The 13913-nt window shown below is 45.4% G+C and overlaps 2 protein-coding genes across 3 annotated transcripts in view; both read left to right on the top strand.

The window, feature by feature from the left end:
• Positions 1–13913, top strand: part of LOC137655798 (metabotropic glutamate receptor 2-like) — a 172416-nt gene that overhangs the window by 94438 nt on the left and 64065 nt on the right. The gene's annotated exons all lie outside the window — the stretch shown is intronic.
• LOC137655901 (condensin complex subunit 2-like) overlaps positions 1–13913 on the top strand; it is a 56151-nt gene that overhangs the window by 11269 nt on the left and 30969 nt on the right. Inside the window, exon 4 of the mRNA XM_068390119.1 lies at positions 204–392. Within this exon, the coding sequence (XP_068246220.1) occupies positions 204–392 (189 nt within the window). The remainder of the gene's footprint in view (positions 1–203; positions 393–13913) is intronic.

Below are 13913 nucleotides of genomic sequence, written 5' to 3'. Positions count from 1 at the left end.
ATATGTCATGCAAATCTTTTTAATCATATGATAGTAGATATTTACACTATTGGTAACATCCTTACTTCTTTTGCAGAACAAAAGTAATTATAGAATATAGAATGTTAGGAAATGGAAGAAGTTCTTTGTATAGTGCATATAAGTTTTATTTACTGTATATTATTAAATGCAGATTTTACTATAGTTTATTTAATCATTTCCAGAACAACGATGAAAAGGAAAAGAAAGAACGCCAACTTAATCGTCTGCAGCAGCAGTTGCAAATGCGGACATTTTCATCACCCACGACCAATTCCTCGGATAGACGCAAGTCCTTGAACGTTGTTGCGGGTCTTACGAATCAAGAGCTGTCAGAGCACTACACCAAGTGTATTCAACTCAATGCCGAAAATGTAAGTAGGAATTAATTTTATTTATTTTTAATGGTGAACTATAATGGTTTCAAGGCTGCTCATGAATGGCAGAGGCAAGGAATTGCCCTATCAAGCAGGACAATGGCCTAGAGACTGACCATATTTACATCTGATCAGTGCCCAAGCACCCTCTCCACCCAAGCTAGGACCAAGGAGGACCAGGCAGTGGCTGTTGATGACTCAGCAGAGACCTATATGCTCCCCCAAACGCCCTCATCCTTAGCTTACAAGGATGATAAGGTGTCAGCGACCAAAGGAACTAATAAGTTTGAACGGGACTTGAACCCCAGTCATTCAGGCGTTCACTAGTGAGGGACTTTACCACATCGGCCACTGAATTTCATGTTTTGATGGTGTAATGCTTCCTTTTACTAGAAGGAAATTAAAATTGGATATAACTCATGCCTTTGGCTTGGGGCTCCTGTTGCAGTAGGAGACATTTTAGATTAGGAAATTGTTTTTTAATTATGTTGTGGCACTACAGGTGATTTTAGGTTCCTTAGAATGGTCATATTAACACCTTGAATACATGAGTTATTGACTAACCCTCTCTGATGTTTTGTTAGTAATAATAGTCTCTAGCCCTCTCTGATGTTTTGTTAGTAATAATAGTCCCTAGCCCTCTCTGATGTTTTGTTAGTAATAATAGTCCCTAGCCCTCTCTGATGTTTTGTTAGTAATAATAGTCCCTAGCCCTCTCTGATGTTTTGTTAGTAATAATAGTCTCTAGCCCTCTCTGATGTTTTGTTGGTAATAATAGTCCCTAGCCCTCTCTGATGTTTTGTTAGTAATAATAGTCCCTAGCCCTCTCTCATCCCTAGCCCTCTCTGATGTTTTGTTAGTAATAATAGTCCCTAGCCCTCTCTCATCCCTAGCCCTCTCTGATGTTTTGTTAGTAATAATAGTCCCTAGCCCTCTCTCATCCCTAGCCCTCTCTGATGTTTTGTTAGTAATAATAGTCCCTAGCCCTCTCTCATGTTTTGTTAGTAATAATAGTCCCTAGCCCTCTCTCATCCCTACACCTCTCTGATGTTTTGTTAGTAATGATAGTCCCTAGCCCTCTCTCATCCCTACACCTCTCTGATGTTTTGTTAGTAATGATAGTCCCTAGCCCTCTCTCATCCCTACACCTCTCTGATGTTTTGTTAGTAATGATAGTCCCTAGCCCTCTCTCATCCCTACACCTCTCTGATGTTTTGTTAGTAATGATAGTCCCTAGCCCTCTCTCATGTTTTGTTAGTAATAATAGTCCCTAGCCCTCTCTCATCCCTAGCCCTCTCTGATGTTTTGTTAGTAATAATAGTCCCTAGCCCTCTCTCATCCCTAGCCCTCTCTGATGTTTTGTTAGTAATAATAGTCCCTAGCCCTCTCTCATCCCTAGCCCTCTCTGATGTTTTGTTAGTAATAATAGTCCCTAGCCCTCTCTCATCCCTAGCCCTCTCTGATGTTTTGTTAGTAATAATAGTCCCTAGCCCTCTCTCATGTTTTGTTAGTAATAATAGTCCCTAGCCCTCTCTCATCCCTACACCTCTCTGATGTTTTGTTAGTAATGATAGTCCCTAGCCCTCTCTCATCCCTACACCTCTCTGATGTTTTGTTAGTAATGATAGTCCCTAGCCCTCTCTCATCCCTACACCTCTCTGATGTTTTGTTAGTAATGATAGTCCCTAGCCCTCTCTCATCCCTACACCTCTCTGATGTTTTGTTAGTAATGATAGTCCCTAGCCCTCTCTCATCCCTACACCTCTCTGATGTTTTGTTAGTAATGATAGTCCCTAGCCCTCTCTCATCCCTACACCTCTCTGATGTTTTGTTAGTAATGATAGTCCCTAGCCCTCTCTCATGTTTTGTTAGTAATAATAGTCCCTAGCCCTCTCTCATCCCTAGCCCTCTCTGATGTTTTGTTAGTAATAATAGTCCCTAGCCCTCTCTCATTCCTACACCTCTCTGATGTTTTGTTAGTAATAATAGTCCCTAGCCCTCTCTCATGTTTTGTTAGTAATAATAGTCCCTAGCCCTCTCTGATGTTTTGTTAGTAATAATAGTCCCCAGCCCTCTCTGATGTTTTGTTAGTAATAATAGTCCCTAGCCCTCTCTGATGTTTTGTTAGTAATAATAGTCCCTAGCCCTCTCTGATGTTTTGTTAGTAATAATAGTCCTTTTGCTGGGGGTAATACTGTTCAACTTTGCAAGTCCTCTTGTCTACCTCAAAAATGGCCTAGATTGTCTGCTGGTTTAATCAAAAGCAAGAATTGTACAGAGTATTTTGTTGTTTACCTCTTATTTCTAGGTTGATTTCCATGACCATCCTTGATATTTTACCACCACTCATCATGTGGTCAATGTGGGATTTAGCACAGTTAATGTTGGGTAAAAATTATTGAAATAAATAGAATTTGTTGTATGAATTTTTTTTTATTTGTTCCGTAACTGAAATACAAACCGCGCTATTTACATTGGGTTTACCTTTTAGCGCAGCTGAAATGGCGAGCCATTAGAATTTAACGAGGGTGTATTACCCCCGCGCTAGTTAGCGGGGGTGTAGGGGAGTGGTAGCTAGCTACCCCTCCCCCCCCCTCACACACAGATGCAGCGTAGAACAGCAGAATCGATCAGATTGGTAACGAGGCGACAGGACTCCTTAAACCCTGGATCGGAAGGACGGGTACTTTCAGTTTCCATTTCATCCATCTTCCAGGGAGCTCGTCGAATTCAGCCTAGACTGCAAGTATTCCTGCTTATGATGCAGTGTGGCTATCCCGCCGTGGCATAGCAGGTTTTTTTCCTCAGAGAACTCTCCCTGCTTTCCTCATGGCCGCACAGATGCAGGCTTCTGCCTCCTCTGCTTTTTGGAGGGCTGGTCAACTCCGGTAGGCTCGGATTCGACTTCCTTCAGCGCCGGGACAAGCTTCCGGATGCTTACCATGAGTGTGGGTTCATGGTATTTTGCTTGGAGCCTTCTCTTCTTCTGCCACAACATCTGGAGTATCTGGCCATGATATTGAGTCAACGGCCTTACCACGTTGGAAACCCCGCTTCTCGTCCGTCCAGCGAACGTTTCCTAGTTCTCCTTTCCTCATTGACCTGTCTATAGTCCGAACGGTCGCCTCAGGATAAGTTCCATGTGGGGCGGTCCAAGTTCCGGTGGTTTCAGGCAACGTTTAACCGGACTTCCTGGCCCCTATGGGACCAGCGGAACTATTAGACCTGCAATGGGTGTTGACCTATGGAGCCTCTTGATGGTACAGTAGTGGATATTCTCGTCCTTTCCCCACATTCTTGATGCTGTTCTCGGACTCGTCAATGGAAAAGGGGGGCATGTTCCGGTCCAGGCCTATGGTCAAGACCTGAAGGATACCTCTCCATCATTCAGGCAGGCTTAGGGGCCGTAGTCTGGCCCCTCTACAGATCCTACAGCTCCTGCTGAGTCGCCCCGTGCGCGTCGACTTCATGATTCTGGCGTGTTCTAACCAGCAGGGGACGCATTTCCACACCTTCACATCTTGCAGTAGAGATACCGGGATGATTGAGATTCTCTCAATACCACCATCGGCTCTCTCATTCCAGGCAGGGGAATGTTCTCTCCGACTATCCGAGCAGAGCCTCGTAGAGAGAGTGTACCTGGGGGTCTTTGACCTTGAGTAACCAGCAAGTCCTGGTCTGGGGGACCTGATCGCAACAGCTTGGAACTTCAAGCTTCCGCTGTTCTTCCCCCCAGTCTCAGACCCCGAGACTCTGGCAAGATGCATTCCGGTGATGGTGGGACAACTTCGACGCCTGCGTCTTCCCTCCTTTTTGTCTGTGGACAATGGGTCTCAACAAGACCAGGTTGTCTGTCAACCTTTCAATGGGAGAGCTCCACTGGGACTATGCGCAGAACGGTTTCTGGACCCTCTGCTTCCCCTGACGGAACTCCCGGGAGAGCTTCTCCCACGGCGCAGACTACTCAAACAACCACACTGCGACATCTCTCCCGAACCGGGACGTCGCTTCGGCTTCATGCCTGGAGACACTACGCCTCCTCCTCAAGAAGAGACAACCCGCTACAGTCGCGGTACGGAGGTCGCGTCATCTGCAATAGTCATCCCTAGGGGTCTTCCAGGCAAAGTGAAGAGTCTTCGGTGGTTGGTGCCGTGGGAGATATACTTCTTCCCTTGAGGCCTCTTCTCCAGCAATAATGGTCTTATTGCCTTTCGGCGGGAGGAAACTCCTTTCCGCTCTCGGCAATGAAGCCTGTCGCTCAGCCTTTCCCTGACCTTCAGGCTTAAAGGAATAACTTTTTCCTGGCCGCTGGATCTTTCCTCGCTCATGCGAAGCTACGATCGTCCCTGCCCTAGTTGGAGGAAGACCTCCAACTTGGAGCATGGCTCGGACTTTTAGTCCTTTAAGAGATCTTCTCAAGACCCTTTACGACAGGCCTCGGATTGTATTCCGCCTTGGGTCTCCTGCTCTCTCTGGCCACGGCCAGTGTGTAAGCAATCTTCTTGGTCTCGTACGACTCCGCCCTTTCTAAGGAAGAGGGGAAGGCAACATTCAGGTTCGCTCCTGAGTTGTTGGCTAGACTCAGAATCTGGGGGTCCCGGCCCTTTGGTCCAATTCCTTCAAGATTTCGAGTCTCCATTCTGTATCTGATGTCCCAAGACCTTCTCTTTCTTGCCAGTAAAGGAATCGAGAGGTTAGCTTTGGGAACAGCTGCAGTTTGTCCTCAGTTGCAGCCGATTTGGGAGCACAAGGAGGACACGGGGGAGAGTCACCAGTATACCTCTTCAGCCCGGACTCAAGGACATTCATCTCGACTTGTCTCCAGACCCTCCCCCGTCACGTCGCCCTACAGCACGATGTTGGATACATCGCAACGTCCCTCGCCTTCGAGTAATACTACTCTGTGACGCAGGTGCTACAAGCTGGAGTCTGGAAGCGTCTAATGACCTTCGCAGCCCGCTTCCTGCAGGGCGTGACCCACAGGAGTCTCGATACGTTTTCTATCGCTCTGTGGTGGCTACACAACAACTGGTCTAACCTCAGGCTCCTTTTTGGACAGGTAGCAGAAGGTTGAGGGCATTGTTATCAGGTTTTAGTCTGCATGAACGAAAGAAGTATGTCTGGCCCTTATTTCTTTCTTCATCATCCCCTCTACGGGGAAGCAGCATCCTGGTCTCTGCATAGCTGACCTCGAACCTCTGCAGGTAAACCATGCTTCCTTGTGTTCCGAGTATTGAGTTAATACTGTCGCGTCCCCCATACCCTGATGAGGTGGTATTGGGAACATCCTAACCCAGAGTTCCTTCTGGAACTCCAGGTCAACTGCCTAGGACGGGTCACACTTCTTCCTTCACACACAAGCTTATGTAATCCACACGGTTCCTTGCGGAGCAAGGAACTTGTGAGGTGCAGGGACTCCTTTTCTCGAGTGCGACTCACTCGGATTCTGAGCCCCCGGGTAAAGCCAAAGCCAGTATGGCTGGGGACTTTTCACCCTACCTAATGGGTAAGTCACCCAATGTAAATAGCGTGGTTTGTATTTCGGTTACGGAACAAATGACAAATTCGAAGATAATTTGTATTTTTCCTAACCATACAAACCTTAGCTATTTACACATATTTGCCCGCCAGCCCTGTCCCCCAAGACAAGTCCTTCCTCTAAGTGAAAGTGAGCATTCATCTGTGTGTGAGGGGGGGGAGGGGTAGCTAGCTACCACTCCCCTACCCCCCCCACTAACTAGCGCGGGGGTAATACACCCTCGTTAAATTCTAATGGCTCGCCATTTCAGCTGCGCTAAAAGGTAAACCCAATGTTAATAACTAAGGTATGTATGGTTAGGAAAAATACAAATTATCTTCGAATTTGTCATTTTGATGCTTACACCACCTTAATTTGATCTCACCCTCCTTCCCACATCAATTGGAGACAAAGAACTAAATGTTTCCAGTAAGGCTCATCTTTCAATAGACGTGCATTGCAGTGGTAGTTGTGATATGGGAGAACTTCTATTTTTTTTTTTTTTTTTTTTTTTTTTTTTTTTTTTTTTTACTTTGCCAGCTAAATTGTGCTTTCAAACTTTATAGTATAATTGATAAGGATGGAAATGTACATATTATAGTCTCTCAATGACAGATAGTGTCGTCAAACTAATTGTTTAATTCTGAACACACGTGAGTTATGGGAACCATATTTGCATACTAAATTTTATAATGAACGTACAACTTTCAAGATTTTTTTGAAGCTTAATTGTAATAATGCATTGTGTGGTTTAACGATTATATTGTAAGTCAAATGTCGTTCATTACAGTCTATGAATGTTTAGAGAACTATAACTCTGTAATTTTATTTCATAGCTTTCAAGGTTTCTCCTAATGTGAGTATAAATTATGAATTTTTGGGCTATTTCATTTGTTATAGTGCTAGAATTTAAAATACTACAGTGTATATATATTTTAGATATAAGATCAATTCTTTGGGCAGAATATATGAAGGTCACTGCCATCTTAGTACTGGTCTTGTTTCAGCCAGTAAAACGAGAATTCATATGTAGTAGTTTATCGTAAATTTAAGGTAATGATTGTATAAATTCCGCTGTTAGGTATGAACCCCATCTCCTAGAAATATTCTACTTTCGACGGGTAGTGCCCCCTTCGCCAGAAGTAGTGTATGTGCGTCTGTTTACGTGTGTTCTTGTATATCTACTCTTGCTTGAGGGTACGCTCGGTCACACTATTCTATCTTATTTATATCTTTGTTTTTTTTATAGTTTATATATGAATATCTAATTTAATGTTACTGTTTTTAAGATATTTTATTTTGATTATTCATTACTTGTTTTATAGTTTAATTCCTTATTTCCTCACTGGGCTATTTTTCCCTGTTTGAACCCTTGGGCTTATAGCATCCTGCTTTTCCAACTAGGGCTGTAGCTTAGCCTGTAATAATAATTTTTAAATATTTAACTTAGCCGGTGAATATATATAGCTGCAACTCTGTTGCTCGACAGACAAAAAACAGTAAAAACTCGCCAGCGATCGCTATACAGGTTGCGGGTGTGCCCACCAGCGCCAACTGTCGGCCAGATACCATACTCTATGTAAACAAAGACTCAATTTCTTCTCTGTCGACGTGTCGACAAGACGTACTTTACTCGCTGTTGAAACCTGGAGTTTTTCCCATCATATTTGGTGAAGTACTTTAATTTGGTTTTGAGCTTTCGCAGTGCAGGGTTTTTCTTCAAATAAATCCTTGAACTCTTTTTTGTATCGGATTCATTGTTGATGACTTAGATCGTTTTTTGGAATTTTCCCTTGACCAATTCAAAATGGCTGACCTTTCACAAGTTCCCAAGTTCAGAAAATGCAATGCTAGGGACTGTCATAGGCGTCTTCCAAAGGCTTCTCTCGACCCTCACACTGTTTGTTCCAATTGTCGGGGTAAAACCTGTCAATTGGAAGATCGGTGTGAGGAATGCGTGGGCCTTTCGGAATTCGATTTTATCGAATTTGAGAAGTATACACGCAGACTAGAGAGAGATAGGGTAAGAAGTTCTTCTAGGTCGGTAGATTTTTCCTCTCCTCATGCCCCTCAACCTAATCCTTCCCCTGTAGTGGTTGTTCCTAACCCCCCTCCTAGCACTCAGGAACCAACGATGGCTGACATGATGCGTGCTATCCATGCCTTGGGGGAGAGAGTTGAGTCCCTTGCAAGTGACCGCAATCAACTCATGGCGGATGTTAAGGAACTAAAGTGCCAAAGTGCCGCGGGAAGTGATAAAGTGCCTAGTGTTTCTCAAAGTGTTGTGAACAGTGTTGCGCTTGAGGGTTCGTCTGTTCGTGCCTGTCGTCCTCCTAGTCCGGGACCTCTTGCAAGCTCCCAAGCCCAGGGGAGAAGCAATGTCGTACGACGCATGGGTTCGAGAGGCCTTGATCAGCGATCAGACGTTCCCTCCATGGTATCAGGCGTATCTCCCCAAGATCGCCCCTACCTACGTAAGACGAGAGAGCCCGTTTTTACCTCGTCGTCCGAAGGTGTTTCTCGTAAGAAACCTTGGACCAAGGTCTCACGACCTTTGAAACGTAAGTCGGTCCCTTCAGGACAAGTCCAACGTCCCGGTTGTAGCCACTGGGTCAGTTCGGACTCGTTGCCGTCATCTGATGACTGCTCACCGCCTAAGAGAGGCAAAGCGGTACCGCCTCAGTCGCTCACCCCGTCTGTTGCCGCACCTGCTGCCGTAGACCCTAAATGGGTGTTGCTGCAGGACATGCAGTCCAAGCTTGCGTCCTTGATGGAGGACTTTAATGCGGAGAAGGTTGCTGCTGAACCTTCTGGCCAACAACCTTCCAAGCGGTCTGTTGTGCGTCCTGTTGACGCTGAGGTAACTTTCTCGCGTCTACCAGTTGGGGTGGTACCTCCACCGATGCGACCCAGTGTGGGTTGCCAGCCGCACGTTGACGTTAGGCGACGCACGGAGGTGGTTGTTGACGTTCAGGACGTTCAGCAACCATCAGAGGTGACTTGTTTTGACGCGGTGCGTCAACCTCCGCAACCCGGTATGGTGTTGACTGCACAACCCAGACGGTCTAAACAGTCTAGGGTGGACGCTGTGCGTCCTCGCGCACCCATGGTTGTTGACAGTTCACAGACTGTGCAGCAGTTCCATGACGCTGCGTCCGGCTCCGTCACGCATGCACCAGTGCGACCGGACTCAGCGAGCCAAACGTTGCCCACTCCGTTGCCGTTTCCTCATCAGTTTTCGGATGAGGAACTATCAGATGAGGACGTTGCTGAACCACAAGAGGATCAACCTTCAGAGCTTGACGAGCCTAAGGCAACTCAACCATCATTGGACTTTAGAAAAGTCATGGCTGTATTTAAGGAGTTGTTCCCTGACCACTTTGTTTCTGTGGCTCCTCGTTCGCCGCCATCAGAGTTTGTATTAGGCGTGCCTGCTACCGCACCTGCCTTTACTAAACTCGTTCTCTCTCGCTCATCCAAGAGAGCTTTGCGGCTGTTGGGAGACTGGTTAGAGTCTAAGAAGAGTTTAGGGAAGACAGCATTTGCCTTTCCCCCCTCTAAACTCTCGTCTAGATCGAGCGTCTGGTATGCCACGGGAGAAGTTCTCGGCTTGGGAGTTCCTGCCTCTGCCCAGGGCGACTTCTCAAGTCTTGTAGACTCTCCCCGCCGCCTTGCTATGAGACGCTCGAAGATTTGTTGGTCGCCATCGGACCTGGACCACCTTCTTAAAGGGATATTTAGGGCTTTCGAAGTCTTTAACTTCCTAGACTGGTGCTTAGGAGCCCTGAGCAGGAAAATCTCTTCTGCAGATAAGGATGTTTCCTTGCTCATTATGTCCTGCATGGACAAGGCCGTCCGTGATGGGTCCAACGAGCTAGCCGCCTCATTCACGTCCGGAGTCCTGAAGAAGCGAGAGTCTCTCTGTTCTTTCCTGTCTGCTGGAGTGACGCCATGCCAAAGATCTGAGCTACTCTTTGCTCCCCTTTCCAAGTACAGTGGTACCTCTACATACGAATTTAATTCGTTCCACAACCAACTTCGGATGTAGAAAATGTTCGGATGTAGAAACGAATTTTCCCATAAGAATACATGGTAATTCATTTAATTCGTTCCTCAGCCTAAAAACCCATAATAAATCCTTAATAAATGGCTACACATAATTACACATGACAATAACATAACTGCATAATATGAAAGAAGCATGTAAAAAAGATAATTATAAAGAAATAATAAATAAAAAATGTGTTTTATTGCCACTTTACCTTAGAGACAGGCCAGCGCAGGTGTAGGATTTGCTACGCCAGGAGACGGACGATCGGCGAGAAGGTAGACATGGCGTTAACATGTTCTTTAAATAAATACTCTCTCTCTCTCTCTCTCTCTCTCTCTCTCTCTCTCTCTCTCTCTCTCTCTCTCTCTCTCTCTCTCTCTCTCTCTCTCTCAGAAAGAATTAATAGACGTCTCTAACACTAACAGTGAAGAAGAACAAGAGAGAGAGAGAGAGAGAGAGAGAGAGAGAGAGAGAGAGAGAGAGAGAGAGAGAGAGATTAAACAAAAATGAGAGATTAAACAAAAATGAGTTGTGTACATATGATTTTTAACAGCGTTAACGAGTTGAAAGACAGTTAAATGTAACTAAAAAAACACTATCAGCGAATCTGAATACCTTTATTAACTAAAACAAATATTGATACAAACACACTCGTGTGCGTATGCGCAAACACACACACGCACGAGGAGACACGATCGGCGAGGAGGTGAGATGGTGACTGCAATAACATACCGTAACTTACACTACGGAAATTTTAATCTAACTTAGCTTATTTATTTTTTTTCTAATTTTTATATTTCATATTTTTTTACATTTTTTTTCTTTTGATTTTTTATTTTCATCACTTTCAGTGACGAGTTACGGTATGTTATCAGTCACCATCTCTACCGCCTCCCCGACCGTCTCTCCTACTGCGCAGCAATTTTTGCACCTGTGTGTGTGTTTGTGCATACGCACACAAGCGTGTTTGTATCAATATTTGTTTTAGTTAATGAAGGAATTCAGATTAGCTGTTATTACTTTCTTAGTTACATTTAATTGTTTCTCAACTCGTTGACGCTGTTAAAAATCATATGTACTTTAAATTCATTTATGTTTAATCTCTCTCTCTCGCGGAGAAAAAAAATAATAGACGTATCTAACACTGTAACAGCGAAGAAGAACGAGAGAGAGAGAGAGAGAGAGAGAGAGAGAGAGAGAGAGAGAGAGAGAGAGAGATTTTATTTAAAGAACATTTTAATGCTATGTTTAGAGAGAAACAGAAAAAGAGAGAAGTCTTATTTAAAAGAGCTTGTTAATGCTATCATGGTTTTCTTTGCTTCACTTTTTTCTTTCTTTCTGTTCATCACGCTGGCCCTTCTCACAAATGATCGTTGCCAACAAACTCTTTGTCATTTATCCCTATCAACAAAAGGCGTTCTATCTCTTCCAGGGTATTGCTAAGATGTCTTGTAATAATTGTGATCCCCTTCGATGGTTATTTGCTGTAATGGCTGCCTTCAGCTTGATGATCCTCGAGATCATAGGCCTATTCCGGCCATATTGTTTAGCCATACAGTATCACTCACATGCACACTGCTCTCATGTTTTTCTATAATTTCTTGCTTCAATTCTAATGAAAGAATTGCCTTCTTCCTATACTGAAAATTAGCTTCTTAGGCACCATGATTATAGGTAAAATCAAAAAGGAAATGTGAGAAAAGGAAGAAAATAAGCACTGTTAATAACAGACCAAACAGAGGACAACCACACGATACACACAAGAATAGAGAACTGAGCACTCGACGCTCATTGGCGTAATGTTTACTTCGTGTGTCGAAATAAAATTCGGGTGTAGAGTCAAAAATTTGCTCGAATTTTACTTCGGATGTTGGAAAATTCGGATGTAGATACGTTCGTGTGTAGAGGTTCCACTGTACCTGTTTCCTGAAGTCTTGGTAAAGGAAATTGCCTTATCTTTAGTTCAGAAGGACACCCACGATCTAGTTGCGTCCTCGGCTCGCAAAGCTCCCCCTTTGCCTACATTGTCTGCTAGACCGAGGATAGACACTCCAGCGTCTCGCTTTATTCCGCCCTTTCGTGGCAGAGCCTCCAGCAGAGGAGGTGCTCGTGTCGAAGGGAAGCGAGGGAAGAGGAAAGGATCCAAGTCCTCTAAGGGCAGAGTCTGACTGCCCGCAACTTCAGACAGCAGTAGGAGCCAGACTCAAGAACTTCTGGCAAGCCTGGGAGAAGAGAGGCGCAGATCAACAATCTGTGAAGTTGCTCAGAGAGGGGTACAAAATCCCTTTTGTACACAAACCCCCTCTAGCGACGTCCCCCATCGATCTCTCTCCCAGGTACAGAGAGGAAGAAAAGAGACAAGCCCTGAAACTGGAAGTGTCTCTTTTACTAGAGAAGGGAGCGGTGGTCAAAGTCTCGGACCTTCGATCACCGGGATTTTACAACCGTCTCTTCCTAGTATCAAAGAAGACAGGAGGTTGGAGACCGGTGCTAGACGTCAGTGCTCTGAATGTCTTTGTCACAAAGACGAAGTTCTCCATGGAGACCACAAAGTCAGTCTTAGCAGCGGTCAGAAAGGAAGACTGGATGGTCTCGCTAGACCTAAGGGACGCCTACTTCCACATCCCCATTCACTCAGACTCCCAACCTTTTCTGAGATTCGTCTTCGAAGATGTGGTTTACCAGTTTCGGGCCCTGTGCTTTGGCCTAAGCACAGCTCCTCTCGTATTTACGAGGCTGATGAGGAATGTGGCCAAATTCCTCCACTTATCGGACATCCGAGCCTCCCTTTATTTGGACGACTGGCTTCTCAGAGCCTCTTCCAGTCGTCGCTGTCTGAAGGATCTCAAGTGGACTCTAGATCTGACCAAGGAATTGGGACTCCTAGTCAATTTGGAAAAGTCGCAGCTGGTCCCATCCCAAACTATTCTGTATTTAGGGATGGAGATTCGCAGTCCAGTTTTTCGGGCTTTTCCGTCGGCCCCCAGAATAGATCAAGCCCTGCTATCCATCCAGAAGATGCTGAAGAAAGAACGCTGCTCAGTCAGGCTGTGGATGAGTCTGGTAGGGACGCTGTCATCCCTGGAGCAATTTGTACCACTAGGAAGACTACACCTCCGTCCTCTTCAATTCCATCTGGCTTTTCACTGGAAAAAGGACAAGACGCTAGAGGCGGTCTCGATCCCGATTTCCGGAAAGATAAAGTCTTGTCTGACTTGGTGGAAGGACAATATCAACCTAAGAGAGGGTCTTCCCCTGGCTGTTCAGATTCCCAACCACGTTCTCTTCTCGGACGCATCGGACTTGGGCTGGGGCGCGACGTTGGACGGTCGGGAATGCTCAGGTCTGTGGAACTCGAGTCAGAGGAGCATGCATATCAACTGCAAGGAGCTGTTGGCAGTTCATCTGGCCTTGAAAAGCTTCGAGTATCTCCTTCGAGGCAAAGTGGTGGAAGTAAACTCGGACAACACCACGGCCTTGGCGTACATCTCCAAACAAGGAGGTACCCACTCACTGACGTTGTACGAGATCGCAAGGGACCTGCTCATCTGGTCAAAAGGTCAAGACATCTCCCTAGTAACGAGGTTCATCCAGGGCGACTTGAACGTCATAGCAGATTGTCTCAGTCGGAAAGGGCAAGTAATTCCAACCGAATGGACCCTCCACAAGGATGTGTGCAAGAGACTTTGGGCCACTTGGGGTCAACCAACCATAGATCTCTTTGCAACCTCGCTGACCAAGAGGCTTCCAATCTATTGCTCCCCAGTCCCGGACCCAGCAGCAATACATATACAGTGCCCGTCATAGAGATTTGCCGCGTAGGAGATTTCAGGGGAAAAAACAGTTTACGCACGGGAAAATATTCAGGAAAAAACAACTAATAAAGAAAATACATTGGAATTAATGGTTAACACTCACCAACCCCTGCCCTAGTACTTGATGGGCATGC

Source organism: Palaemon carinicauda, chromosome 16 (assembly GCF_036898095.1).
Source record: "Palaemon carinicauda isolate YSFRI2023 chromosome 16, ASM3689809v2, whole genome shotgun sequence".
NCBI classification, from domain to species: domain Eukaryota; kingdom Metazoa; phylum Arthropoda; class Malacostraca; order Decapoda; family Palaemonidae; genus Palaemon; species Palaemon carinicauda.
Note: the sequence above shows the minus strand (reverse complement) of the source record. Positions and strands in the feature narration are given on the sequence as shown.